Source organism: Salpingoeca rosetta, assembly GCF_000188695.1.
Source record: "Salpingoeca rosetta unplaced genomic scaffold supercont1.33, whole genome shotgun sequence".
In the NCBI taxonomy this organism is placed as follows: domain Eukaryota; class Choanoflagellata; order Craspedida; family Salpingoecidae; genus Salpingoeca; species Salpingoeca rosetta.
In genome coordinates, this window is record NW_004754901.1 from 726,107 (window position 1) to 739,932 (window position 13,826).

At 59.3% G+C, this 13,826-nt stretch overlaps 5 protein-coding genes across 5 annotated transcripts; 3 read left to right on the forward strand and 2 right to left on the reverse strand.

Moving 5' to 3' along the window:
- Nucleotides 1–900: 900 nt before the first annotated feature.
- On the forward strand, nt 901–4,170 carry PTSG_10517 (uncharacterized protein; the record flags this gene model as incomplete). The annotated part of the gene is made up of 3 exons (XM_004988839.1): nt 901–3,135; nt 3,680–3,841; nt 4,131–4,170. The coding sequence occupies exons 1-3, from the start codon at nt 932–934 to the stop codon at nt 4,168–4,170; spliced, it is 2,406 nt and encodes an 801-aa protein (XP_004988896.1). The 5' UTR covers nt 901–931.
- A 648-nt stretch (nt 4,171–4,818) lies between these two features.
- On the forward strand, nt 4,819–7,683 carry PTSG_10518 (mbre TPR repeat protein; the record flags this gene model as incomplete). Its single annotated transcript, XM_004988840.1, has 2 exons — nt 4,819–5,198; nt 5,478–7,683. The coding sequence occupies 2 exons, from the start codon at nt 4,819–4,821 to the stop codon at nt 7,681–7,683; spliced, it is 2,586 nt and encodes an 861-aa protein (XP_004988897.1).
- Nucleotides 7,684–7,799: 116 nt separating this feature from the next.
- PTSG_10519 (uncharacterized protein) lies at nt 7,800–9,361 on the reverse strand (the record flags this gene model as incomplete). Its single annotated transcript, XM_004988841.1, has 3 exons — nt 7,800–8,773; nt 8,912–9,017; nt 9,224–9,361. The coding sequence occupies 3 exons, from the start codon at nt 9,359–9,361 to the stop codon at nt 7,896–7,898; spliced, it is 1,122 nt and encodes a 373-aa protein (XP_004988898.1). The 3' UTR covers nt 7,800–7,895.
- A 73-nt stretch (nt 9,362–9,434) lies between these two features.
- PTSG_10520 (uncharacterized protein) lies at nt 9,435–11,978 on the reverse strand (the record flags this gene model as incomplete). The annotated part of the gene is made up of 8 exons (XM_004988842.1): nt 9,435–9,466; nt 9,631–9,782; nt 9,830–10,034; nt 10,096–10,214; nt 10,240–11,012; nt 11,266–11,460; nt 11,504–11,592; nt 11,858–11,978. The coding sequence occupies 8 exons, from the start codon at nt 11,976–11,978 to the stop codon at nt 9,435–9,437; spliced, it is 1,686 nt and encodes a 561-aa protein (XP_004988899.1).
- Nucleotides 11,979–12,151: 173 nt separating this feature from the next.
- On the forward strand, nt 12,152–13,701 carry PTSG_10521 (uncharacterized protein; the record flags this gene model as incomplete). Its single annotated transcript, XM_004988843.1, has 6 exons — nt 12,152–12,168; nt 12,434–12,573; nt 12,666–12,858; nt 13,090–13,205; nt 13,410–13,473; nt 13,638–13,701. Coding segments are annotated over 6 exons (594 nt in total), but the record flags the coding sequence as incomplete, so codon positions are not given.
- Nucleotides 13,702–13,826: the final 125 nt, after the last annotated feature.

Below are 13,826 nucleotides of genomic sequence, written 5' to 3' on the forward strand. Positions count from 1 at the left end.
CAGGCAAGCGTGGTCCGTGTGGGGACAGCCCGTTTCGCCGGACACCTCGTACGACACGTCATTGCACGGGTTGTCTGTGCAGTAGAAGTTGGGCTTAAAGTCCTGAGCAGCGCACTGGTGGCGGCTGCCCGCCATCACTGCCACCATCAGCACCACTGTCATGGCCACTATGGTACCAGCGCAACGCGAGGGCAAGCGCAAGTGCGCGCGTGGGTGCAAGCGCGGGTGTGGGTGCATTTCAGCTGGTGCTGGTGCTGCTGGTGCTGCTGGTGCTGCTGGTGCTGCCCGGCACTCATCCGCCATTTGGCGTGTGCGTGTGCATCAGATCAGAGAAGCCAGGGTAAAGGGGGAAAATGCACGCCGAGGTTTGTGGTTGATGAGGCAAACAGCGCTTGTGCCACTGTCAGTTGGTAGACCAGTCAACGCAAGCAGACCTCGAAGAACGGCTGCAGCTGCAGCGGTGAGGAGAGGGGATGATGATGCGACCATGACGGCGGTTGCCGTCACCGTGTGGTGGCTGTTGATCTCGTTGCTTGTTGTTGTTGTCCTTGTTCGTTTGCTTGTGGTTGCGCGCGGAAAATTGGTTAAAACCTTCAACGACTTTTCTACAATCACAACAAACAAGCGAAGGAGAAAGCGCTCCGCACTCGCTGTCCTACATCCAGCAAAGCAGCAAGAAGCCATCCCTCCATCCATCCGCTCCCCTGTTTCACTTGTTGTCAGTCCTCGCGATGCCGGCAGAGTGGGCACTGGTTGCTGAACACCTGCTGTTGCTGGCAGATTGGAGAGATCGCCTGCATGCATCGTCCTCATCCGGTTCCAGTGCATTTGCTGCGACGAGCGCTGACGAAGAGGATGTTGCCGTTGCTGCGGTTGTGCAGGGTGATGTTCATGACCAACGCGCGCTTGTGTGCACACGTTGATCGCGTTGATGCTCACGTGCCGTGAGTTGTATCACGACCTGCCATGGGCCATGCCCAGGTGGTGTCTTGCTGCTTTGCTCAATCGCCCACGCCAATCCGTGTGGGAGAGCAAAACCTTTGTGGACAGCTTCCAGCGCCGCCTGCTATCTTCCCTTCAAGGAACAAGAGCGGCACACAAGGCGCGAGCTGGGCAGCGCCGTCTTCCTGCCGCTGCCGACACACGCATGGACGACGATTGGGCTGTTTGGCTTGAGAACCGCTTTCTCGCTTACAGCTGGCTCGGTGTTACGTGGGACGCGACCTGCCCGTTCCTTCGCGCACAGGTGCGATCCGTTGCAGCGGCTCCCAACAGCAACAACCTCTGGCGCAAGTTCCAGCACTGCGGTCGCATCTTCTTCTGCGGCTTGGACAAGCTGGAGGCGTGGGCTGCAGACACACAGCAGGCTTCGCATGCCACAACCCAGAAACCTCGCGAGGAACGTGGCGCAGCACACAGAGCTCACAGAGAAAGTGGGGACAAGAGAGACGCCCTCATGATGCAGACTCAAGAACCGTGCGCGCAGCAGCAGACACACGTACTCGAGACAGCAAGCCACGAGAACCAACACAAAGACCTTGGCACTGCGCACAGTATGTCCACGCCCACGCGCGCACCCACACTCACACCGGCAGTCTTCTCATTGTACGCATCCCTGAACAGCCAAGCAGATGCTGAGCGTTTCCAAGGCCTACGCACGACCGTGTTTGCGAATGCGCGCGCAGAACACGTCTTCATTCAGGCACAGGCACCCCTGGCCTCCCTGACGGTGAGCAACGCAGACAACGTTCACATCAACGCGTGCTCGGCGGTGATTGACAACTTGGTGATCCGCGACGTGACACGCGTCGTCTGGCTGCCAGCAACAACACAACGCAGCACCGCATGCCACCTCAGCAACGTCCAGCATATTGACCTGCGCACCAAGAGCACGCTCACAGAAGATCTGGGCGCATTTGCCGGAATCCCGAGCGTTGGCCTTGCAACTGCAAACGATGACACCGGTGTGGACCTTGCGCCGCTCCATGGCGTGAAGCAGCTGGAGTTGCCCACCGAAGGCACGGAAGCAGTACGGGGACACTCGGTGTTTCAAGCAGCAGAAACGCTCGTGCTGTCGCACACGAGCCTCACCCCGACAGACACGCTGCCGGTGGCGACCGTTGTCAAACTGTCCCACATGAGTGCTGTGCCGGAGCTGCTGCATCTGCCCAACGCCATCGACATTGCCCTGGGGTATGGGTCCAAGGTGCGGCAGTTCACATGTGCGCCACGCGTCGAGAGACTCGTGATTCGTGACGCCACGGGCACGCCGCCGTGCATTCCAAAGTTTGAGCACGCCCAGGTCGTGTGCCTTGCGCTGCCGCATCTTCACCTGAAGAGCGAGCAGCTGGTTGACCTCAGCAACCGCGTTGACAAGTTGGTACTTCGACGGTTGCTGCGCGTTCCGTATGATGCAGACTCGCCGCATACAAGCACAAGCGTCGTGCGTGGCATCCCCAACCATGCGCACGTGTGCCTGGACTGTTTCGAGATTGACGGACCGGTCCCGCCATGCGTCAAAGAGCTCCAAGCGCTGCTGGAAGGCAGCGCTTTGCAAGGCAGCTTCGTCAGCCACGTCCCGCGCCTGAGTCTCAACGACAAACGCGGGCACACTCGCATCAACGACGTGCACTTGCTCTCTGGACGCAAGGTGCTGCAGTTGATGCAGGTCTTGCTTGAAGGGCAGCTCGCGTCTTGCGAGCAGCTGAGTCTGTGCGGGTGCCGGGGGCGCCTGGGCTTGACATCCATTGGGTCCCTCGACCTGAATGGCGCAGTAGTGACTACTGAGGATGGCAACGGCGACGGAGACACCAACATCGATTCTGGCGATGGCAGTGACGACAGTGACAACAGGGCACTTGCGGAGACGAAGCTTGTCATCACGCGCGTGCACCATGTGACCCTCTGCCGTCTCGAGGAGTGCGACATCCACGACTTTGGGTGCTTTCAGGACGTGCAGCACCTCACGCTGAAGGAATGCACTTTCAAGGACCTGGCCAGCTTTCCGCCCGTGCATGTTCTCTTTTTGCGCAACTGTGAAACCATGGACGAGGACGGGTGGTGCCCAGATGCGGTCTTCGTGGACCGCTCGCCGAACGAGATGGAGCAACTCTTGCTTGCCGAGCGAAGAAGGTGGTGAACGGTCAGTGTGTGTGTGTGTGTGTGTGTGTGTGTGTGTGTGTGTGTGTGTGTGTGTGTGTGTAGCCTTCAGTCAGAACGTACGAAACACGGCAGCCCAGAACAGACACCACTGTGCTCGAAAACGCCATCACAGCCACAAACGTGCACGACCTCACCACATTCACGTGCAGGGACATCAACGCGGCCCTCTTGTAGGCCTCCGTGGCTTGTTGCTGTTGTTCTTCTCCTTGTTGGTGACCTGCTTCCTTTCTTCCCGCTTGTCCGCGTTCGCCCGTGTCGGTGCGCGGGGTCCGGGGGGGGGGCTTGCCCCTGCCCTTCTCCTCCTCCTCCTGCTCCACCAGCACCTTCTTCTTCTCCACCTCCTTCTCCTCCTCCTCCTCCTTCTTTGTCTTCTCCCCCATTCCAGCATTCCCTATTCCTCCCCCCCCCTATGCCCTGCTCTTCCCGTCTGTTGCATCTGCTGGCGCCCTCTCCTTCTGCTTCTTCCTCCTTGGCCTGTTACCCCCTCCCCTCTTGGTTCTCCCTGCCGCGCCTTCAGCAGAGCCATGGGCGCCAGGTCAATAAACGGGAACGTCCTGAGAAACGCCTCCCATGTGCACGGCTGTACTGGCCATCTTGCACACCCACCACAGAGCTGGTTGCACGGTGACGCATGGACCATGTATGCGCACACCGTCGATGCCCTGCCAACGTGTGGCAGGTACTATGCCATGCGCTCGAGCTGTGCCCAGCAGTCTACTGTTTTGGTTGTTGTTTTGCTTGTTGTGAGTTGGTGTTTGGTGGCCATTTTCCTCGAACCACCTCAACCACAACAAGCAAGAAGCAACCAAGAAGCATAAGCGAAACAAGCCAAGACTGGTTGACCACATACCACGCACATCCACCGGCGTTTGTGGTCCTTTGATCATCAGGACAGCGCTGCCTCTCCCTTGCCCCCTCAAGTCCTCAGCTTTCCTCTCAGTCCACACCACCCTTGTGTGTGACCACAGGACCACGGTGTGCGTGAGCGTACTCGCCGCCTCAGGCTGACGGTTTCTTTGCTTCTTCTGCCAACTGCTTGAGTTGCTGTGCAGGTGTGTGTGAGCTTTTGGTTCAAAACGCACAAGACACCTTCTTGGGCCCGGAAGCGTGTTCGTTGTTGCTACCACCAGCTTCTCGCACTCACTCTCAGCTGCTCTTTTGTGGTTTGCGAAGAGCTGAGCGACCACCCTTGCGTGCTCCACCAGCATCCCCCCCCCCCAACAAAAAAAAAAAAGCTGGTGGGCACTCTCTCCTCTCTGTCTGTCTGTTTCGTCTCCTTTGTTGTTCCCACCCCACCAGCCAAAAAAAAAAAAAGGCGAAAGCCACGCCCCCTCCCTTCCTCCTCTCCCTTGTGTGCACTGCAACCACAACAACCAACCACAACAACCTTGCCACTCTTCTCTTTCTCTCCTTCTCCCACCAACCAAGCCAACACAACCCCACTCCCCTCTTCCTCTCCCTGTTTGTCTCTCCCACCTCGACCATCTCCTCGATCGTCTCATCTTCCTGGCACCTCGCCCCGCGCCACCAAGCCCTCAAGCCCTCAAGCCCACCGTCCGCGCCACACGGATTGCCCACTGAGCGGTTGACCTCCAACCCAACCCCACACACCGCTCCTCAGCTCCTCAGGCTCCCCCCCCCCACACACACACAGCCATGGCTGACCAGCGACTGACGCACGGCGTGTCCGTGGCAGCTGTGCGGCGGTTTCTGGGTGATCTGAAGCGCGAGTTCCCCGACACGTACACTGAGATGACGACGGAGGATGCTTGCAAGCAACTGGTTGTGCCACGCACGCGCCAGGACAACTGCGCCTACGTTGAGCAGCTGCGCAAGCAGTCGCCAGAGCACGTGAACAAGGCCACCGTCTTTGTGTCGCACGCATGGCGGTACAAGATCGCAGACGTGTTGAACGTGTTGCTCGAGTTTGCGGAAGAGCAAGCAAGGAAGGACGACGGCCAGCCCGTGTTCTTCTGGTTTGACCTCTTCATGAACAACCAAAACGCCAACGTCACGGCCAACCTCCCACAAGAGTGGTGTGTTGTGTGTGTGTGTGTGTGTGTGTGTGTGTGTGTGTGTGTGTGTGTGTGCAGCTGTGCGTGTGTGTGTGTGTGTGTGTGTGTGTGTGTGTGTGTGTGTGTGTGTGTGTGTGTGGTGTGTGAAACTCTTGTGCTCTTCAACAACCACTGCCACACACACACACACACACGCGCGCGCGCTGTTCCCTCACAACAACTGCAACCCCTTCCCCTTTCCTCCCCGTCTTCCTTTCCTTCATCCTTTCTCCCTCCCCCTTTTCCTTTGTCAACACCCAGGTGGAGCACGACGTTCAAGCAGTCCATTGCCAACATTGGCCATGTGCTGCTGGTGCTCATGCCGTGGCGAGACCCTGTTCCTTTGACACGCGCGTGGTGCCTGTGGGAGATCTTCTGTGGCATCAGCAACGAAAGCACAGAGGTCACCATCCAACTACCCAACAGCGAAGAACAGGCGCTCGAAAACGCAATTCGCGACAGCTACACAGCCGTCACAGACACGCTGGTGCGCGTGCAGGCAGAGCGAGCCGACGCCTTTAACCCCCACGACAAACACATGATCTTCACGGCGATCGAGTCGTGGGCGGGTGGCTTCAGCGCAGTCAACCAGGCCGTGAAGGACCAGCTGCGCGCGTGGTGCCTGCAAAAGGCGGTGGGTGCCGTCGAAGCCATGCGGGCACGAGGCGAGGACAGCACTGACGCATATGCGAGGCTGTGTGGCCAGGTTGCAACTGTGCTCAGCCAGTTTGGCGAGCACGATCGCGCCATTGCCTACTACGAGACAGCGCTGCCGCTTCACCTGAAAACCGAAGGGGAGAAAGGAAAGAACGTGGCGGCGTTGTACGGCAGTCTCGGCAACGCCTACGACAGCAAGGGCGAGCACAACAAGGCGATTGCGTTTTACGAGAAGGCCCTCGCCATCAAGGTGGAGACGCTGGGGGAGAAGCATCCAAGCACAGCGAAGACGTACAACAACCTCGGTACCGCCTACTACAGCAAGGGCGACTACGACAAGACGGTTGCGTACTTCGAGAAGGCGCTCGCCGTCATGGTGGAGACGCTTGGGGAGAAGCACCCGAGCACAGCAAAGACGTACAACAACCTCGGCAACGCCTACGGCGACAAGGGCGACTTCGACAAGGCGATTGAGCTGTGTAAGAAGGCCCTCGCCATCACGGTGGAGACGCTGGGCGAGAAGCACCCAAGCACGGCCGACACCCACAACAACCTCGGCAACGCCTACAAGGGCAAGGGCGACTACGACAGGGCGGTTGAGCTGTACGAGAAGGCGCTCGACATCAAGGTGGAGACGGTGGGCGAAAAGCACCCAGGCACAGCACAGACGTACGGCAACATCGGCAGCGTCTACCACAGCAAGGGCGACTACGACAAGGCGATTGCGTACCATGAGAAGGCCCTCGCCATCTATGTGGGGACGTTGGGCGAGAAGCACCTGAGCATAGCTGAGACGTACAACAGCTTCGGTATCGCCTACCACAGCAAGGGCGAGTTCGACAGGGCCATCCACTACTACGACAAGGCCCTCGCCATCAAGGTGGAGACAGTGGGGGAGAAGCACCCAAGCACTGCCGATACCTACGGCAACCTCGGCAGCGCCTACCACAGCAAGGGCGACTACGACAGAGCCATCCACTTCCACGAGAAGGACCTCGCCATCACGGTGGAAGCGTTGGGCGAGAAGCACCCGAGCGTAGCCACATCGTGCTTCAACATTGGCCTGCTGCACGACACGCGCGGGGACAAGGAGCAGGCCTGCGCCTCCATCCAACAGGCGCTCGACATTTTCACAAGCACGCTTGGGCCAGACCACCCAAACACCCGCAAGGCAGAGCGCAATCTGCGGCGCATTCGTGGTGGTGCTGTGACCAGGCAGCACACATCCACGCAACACGTGTCAGAGTCTCAACTTCAGCAGCAACACGTGCTTGCTCATCGCAACCTTCTTCTTCGGTTCATCTCTTCTGCTGTTGTGTACCAGGCGTTTGCTCCACAACGCAACTTGCTCATGCGGTTTCTCGGTGCAGTTGCACAGGTTCACGCTGAGGCAAGACGCCCAGCAAACACAGGCAGCGACGGTGAGGACAAGAAGACAGGGACTGGGCACGGCTGTCCTCGTGGCTACTCTGCACCTGCAAGAGCGTTGTACAAGGACGCTTGCAAGTGCCCTGGTGAGCCACTGATCGGCTGGTTGCGGAAGCGTGGGCGACGGAGGGCCGCCTTTCGCCCGTGCTGGTGCAAGCTTGACGACGACGGCCACCTCGCGTACGGCAAGTCCGCTTCAGGCACGGCCAAGCGGCGCATCCCCCTTTCCAGCGTGCAGTCAGCTGAGCTCGCCCATGGTGGCGAGGAGTTACACGTTGCTGTTCCCGGCCGCACCTTCGTCTTCCGCCTGCACGCGCACTCTGACACCTCGCTCGCTGACTGGTGCACCGCCATCAACAGCCGGATCAACGCCACCACTTGACTGTGTGCTGTGCTGTGTGTGTGTGTGTGTGTGTGTGTGTGTGTGTGTGTGTGTGCGTGCTTGCTGGTTTGCTGGTTTCTCTCTTTGCTCCTTTGCTGACTTTGCTTTGTTTGTGTGACACTGTAGTAAACTCTTCACGCGATCCAACCGGCTGACAAGCAACGAGCATACAACCTACCACACCACACGTCGACCAAACAGGTCTACTTCCCTCAACCCATCCACGCATCAGCTCCAGGGTGCGGCCCGTGGAAAAGTAGTTCCATCAGCACGTGAATGTGTGGGGGCATCGGCAGCGGGTTCGGCCGCTCAGCGTGCACAACGCCCAGCAGCCTTGTCGGAGGGCTGGGTCGCCAGCCTGGACTCGCTGTCCGTCCGTGACCGTCCGGAACAGCACGTTGTCGCTGCACGCCCACGCCAATTGGGGATGCGTCCAACTCTCGTGCTGCACCTCCACCACCGCTGCCTCCTCGGGGTTCAGGTTGCCCGTCCCCAGCGACAGGTCCCACCATCCCAAAGGGCTGCAGCGACATCAGGAACATGAAGAGGTCTGCGTTCCAGCAGCGTGCTTCTGCAACCCTGTCTCCACGTCGGTCTTGCGGCGCATCATGCCCGCGAACACGGCGCCAATCCCCGACAGCAGCTTGAGCTTCGTCTCGAACGGCGCCTGCAGCGTCTTTTTGTTGACGACCACGTGCGTGTCCTTGCCCACTTCGCGCGCGTGTGTACTCGGACGAGAAGTTAGGGCACGTCTCCCGCGCTTGGGGCGCACCCGTCCGTCTGCGCAAACCACAATCGTGTTGACGTGTGTTGTCGTGCTGGAACGTGCGCTTGGGGGTCTCGGCGCCCTCCACACGTGCCTGCCTGCTGGGGTCGGCGAGCGACCTGAACCCAAACGGCCGTCGGCGGCGGTGGTCGATGGTGAGTCCGCCATCCCCGTTGGTGCTGGGGGAGGAAACGGACGCCACGACAGACGGACAAAAGGCTGGGCGTGGATGTTGAAGCGTTGTGGCAACGGAGCATGCTGGCTGAACGCACTTGTCGACATAGATGAGGTGTAATACCTGCAGAACCGAGGAGAGATGGTCGCCTGTTGGACAGGCGAGGAGACGGGTGAGTGGTGGATGAGGAGGAGCACGACAAGTCCACACGGGCGACTCAGGTGCAAACAAGGGCGCAAACGCACGCCACCACGCGCACACATGTGAGCACACACACATGAACGCACGGTCGATGGAGGTGTTTGTGTCGTTGGCGAGAGCGAGCCAGGTGCAGGTGACGGTGGCGGCGGCGGTGGTGCCGATGCGTTTCAGCTCTTCATTCGATTGAGACAGCTGCCATACACGGGGTGCAATGGAGAAGGAATGGTTGCGGTGGTGGTGGTGGAGATCAGGCGGTGGAGTGAAAAGAGCGAGAGACACTCTTCATGGAAGACAGACTTAAATCCAACACGCCTTCCTCAACGCACAAGTTCACGCACACACACGCACACACACACACACTCACTCAAACACACACACACACACACACACACACACACCATCCTCGTTCGCGTCGTCTTGAGGCCTGCGGCAGCGGTGCGCTGGCGGTCAAACGTGAGCGTGGTCAGGACACGGAAGAGCTGCAGAATGTGGATGAAGTGCAGGTTGCTTAGGCAGTCCAGGGTGCCGTCCAACATGAGCGCGCAAACGGGTGCAGCAGCTTCGGGTGGTCTGTGGCCAGCGACATAGCAGCACAGACATGGCTGCGTCCTACTCCTGTGCCTGCCCCGTGCCAATGTGCGCTACCAGGGCCCCAACCACCTCCTGCCGTGCACTCGCGGTCAGAGTCAAGCGTAGGCGCCTGGCTTGTGGAAGGTGCAAAACTTGCACCTGCTCGCGGTCGTGCGTGGAAATGTACTCCGAGGCCGCGTAAGACGACACGGGCACGCACGTGTCCTGGACGCACTTGCGGCAGAGGCGGCCGTGCTGGCGCGTGGGCTCGCAAAGCGAATCCCTTCCTCATCCTCATCGCACTGCGTGACGGGGCGGCACGACTCGGCCTGGCCGTCGACGGGCTTGAAGGTGGCACCAAGCTCGCACTGGCTGCACACGCGATCACTTGTGGGGGGGGGGGCTCGGCTGTCTCCTCCTCGCCGGCGTCACACGTGGTGACGGGGAGACAGGGCACGCCCTGGCCAGAAACGGCCTTGTACGTGCCCTTAGGGCACTTGTCGCAGACACGGTCGCTGATGAGGTGGGTCACGCCCTGCACCTCCTCAGACCCGGGCGCGCACTCTGTGACATCCTTGCACGGCGTGGGTGGCGGGATCGCTGTCGTGGTGGTCGTTGGTGCCTGCGCGGCGGGTGAAGCTGGAGCAGGAGCCGTGGGAGCGCGCCTCCGTGTAGTGGCTGGCGGGGCACATCTGGCAACCCGTGGAGCCGTCACTGGTGCCGGCCGGGCAGTCGCGGCACACGCGGTCCAAGGAACAGCGGGTTGGCGCGGACATCTCCTCCTGGCCGCGCTCGTACTCCTCAATGGGTGCGCACTTGCTGCCGCCCAATGGATGGGGAGAACTCCGTCACGCTGTCGCACGGCCGACAGTCGGCCGAATCGGCGTCGTAGACGAGGATGAAGCCTGCGCTGCACTCGCACGTGTCTGTGCAGCCTGGGCAGGAGCGGCGTGCCTCGTCGGCATCCATCTGGCGAATGGTGTCGCGGATGCCATCCTCGCCCTGGCCGGAACAGCACACGTCAAGCACCACGTCGAGCTGCTCGTCCATGGCCTCGGCGCACACCATCTCCTCAAACAGCTGCGTGATGAGCTTGTTGCAGGTGAGCGTGTCGCAGGAGCAGAGGCGGTCCGTGGTGAGCGTGGACGGGATGGTCTCGATGAAGGGCTCCTCGCACACGCTGGTGGGGAAGCACGAGGCGCGGTCCGGCAGCGGCTGGTACTCCATGCCGAGGGTGCAGCTCACGCACGAGCGGTCGCGCACGGCACTGCCAGAGACAGACGAACTCCTTCTGGGCCTGGCTTGCACTCGGTCCAGGGAGAGCACATGGCGTCGGAGGACACGGAGCATGGGGTGGAGGCCCAGGTGCCCATGCCACACATGGTGCATGGCACGAAGCGGTGGTCCTTGGCGTAGAAGTAATCGAGAGGGCAATCGGCAATGCACGACTGGTGAGGTTGCCGTCGCAGAGGTTGAGGCAGTCGGTGGCGTCTGGTGGAGTGGCATTCGGCACACCCGTTGGCCGAGCTTATACTTGCCGTCGTCGGGGCACTCGCTGATGCAGCGGCCGTTACTGGAGGTGAGGGTTGGGTCCGCAGGCCGTGCACTCATCGATGCCTGGAGAGGGAGGGAGTGGGAGTGGAGGGGGAGGATGGCGTGAGAGGCAATAATGACAACACTATTGTGAGATTGAGGAACCGTGCACCGCTTCATCATTTCAACGACACACACCCATAAGAGACTTTGAGGACAAGCACACACACACACACACACACACACACACACACACACACACACACACACACACACACACACAAAGCCAGCACAAGTAAACGTACCATTGGCTCGTGATGAAGCTATCTTTGAGCACCTGCCACAAGGCGTTGTGCACCGTGTGGACTGTTGTGCGGTTCTGCTGCACAACCTGCTCCAAGCAGCCGTTTGTGGTGAAGTATGTCTCCCTGAACTCCGTATCCGCGCCGCGGTTCAGCGTTTTCGCGACGTCATCGACGGGGTCGCGGGCGTACGTGTTGGTGTCGACCATGTTTGCAAATCGCATCGTCGTCTGTTCCAATCGCCACCATGTCACGCTTCCACTATCCGCGCACAATGTCGTTGAGCAGCATGTTGTTCGCACACGAGGGCACGCCGTTGATGCTCACGTACGAGCACATGACAGCGAGCGCCCGCGCTTGTACTGCACATGAGACACATGGCAGAGGGGAGCGGGATGAAGATGAGGAGGTGGGAGGTGAGGGGATGGCGCAGGCATGGTGGCGTGGACGAACGAACAAGACTTGTTGATGGGAGGTACATGAGCTGACACACACAGACACACACATACACACATACACCCAAACACACACACACATACACACACATACACACATACACACACATACACACACACACACACACACACACACACACACACACACACACACACACACACACACACGCACACCTTGATCTTGGTGCAATGGACGTGAGCTTGGAAGACGCTCGCCACGGCGGCTGAACAGCAGCACACAGCACACTGCCACCAACCACAAACAGCAGCGCTGTCACTGCCGTTGCACGCATCTCCCTTCTTGTCTTCTTCCCCACAAAACACAAACACAAACAGAATTGTGCCGAGTCAGCACTTTCTTCTTTGTTGTTGAAAGGGGTTCACTGCTGTGTGATGGAAGGCAGACGCACACGCACAGACATGCACAGACACGCACACACACGCACACGCAGGGGCGAACGGCTTGATGGAGCAGTGCTCTGCGTGGAGGAACGAAAGGGAAGGGGGTAACAACTGCTGTGCTGCTTGCGACCGGGACAAAAGCACGACAAGTGCACGGCAAGCCAGCCAGCAGCCCAGCCAGCAGGCAGTGAACAGCCGCAAACAAGTCTCCTTCTGGCCCGTTGCATACATGTGTGACACAAGCCACAAACACTGTCAGTCAGCCCACCGTCTGGCAACAGCATCCAAGATGCACTCGGCAAGGGCACTGGCAACTTGCGATTGGTGATTGTGGCGTCGTCGCCAGCAACGGCCTCATCTACGGCATCCCTCCCTTTGACGCAACTCCCACCACCTCTGTGCTCATCATCAGCCCATCAACAACAGCAGTGACAGCAGTGACAGCAGCAGCAACAACAGCAGTGGTTGACACGACCACCATCAACAGTCTGCAAACCGGTTGAGCCATGTGGGCACTGCAGACGGCGTGCTGGCTGTCTCACAACACCCTCCTCTACGGGTCTGACCACTGATCGCAGCACGAACACAGCAGACACAAGCACGCTTGGTGGGCTGCTACACGGCGGATGCAAGTGGATCAGCGGCGTGGCTGTGGACAATGGCCTTTTCCTGCCACGGCATTCCATGCAACTCGCCATCCATCCTCATCGTTGATCCAGCCGCAAGTGCGGTGGACACAACCATACTATCCGTTCCAGAAGTGCTATGGTGGTGTGTTGGCTTGCAACGGCTTGCTGTGTCGCATGCCCTGGCTCGTCCATCACATTCCTCCTCGTCGATCCACGGTACTGACACAGGTAGGCGTGCATGTGTGTGTGTGTGTGTGTGTGTGTGTGTGTGTTGGAAGAGAAGTGCATGTTGGGTTGGCACGCACCATGTGCGACTGCTGATGCTTACACGCTTCACCAATCCTGTCTGTTCCATCTCATCACACCACCTCAGTGAATTCCACGACCGTGACGGCCTCGGTGTGTCCATGTCACTCTTCTCCATGGTGACATTCATTCATTCACATCGGAGCAGTGACGCGTTCCGCCCACACAAACAGGAACATCCTCGTCACCTTCAGGTCTGTGCATGCATGCGTGTGTGTTTTGACGTGGTGCGATGTGGGGTTCGATGGTCACTGCTGCTGCTGGGTTTAGAGGTCGGTGTCGCTCACTGCACCACCACTCGCGCTTCTTGTAGCCGCTGCAACCTCACTCCAAACCTGTTGTGGTGCCGCTGCTTGACGTGTGTCTTCTTTCCCTGTTGTGCAGAAGCACTACCGAGTCTGCTCGCTCTTGATGCCATGCGCAACCACCTCCCAAAGCTGCACAACGGCAGGTGTGGTGTGATACGCGTGTGATGTGTTATGTGTTACTGTGTTCCGTGCGTGTGTCTCGTACGTTGCCTCGGAGTCAACTGGTTTTGGTGCTGTGTGAGTATCTGTCTGGATCCACCTCTCTCACTCACACATACACATCGCCTGTGTCTGCGCGCGTATGCAGGGGCATTGTGTTAGTGTGCGCGTGCCGGTGGTTTGGCGAAGAGCGAATGGGTCGTGAAGGGAAGGTTGGATATGACCCGTCGTGCAAGCAGGCAGAGGAAGAGTTCAACATACACACGCACGGAGCTGACGCTGGAGACCAAGTTTGGGCTCATCGTGGAAGGACTTGGCTACCACTCCTTCAGGTGTG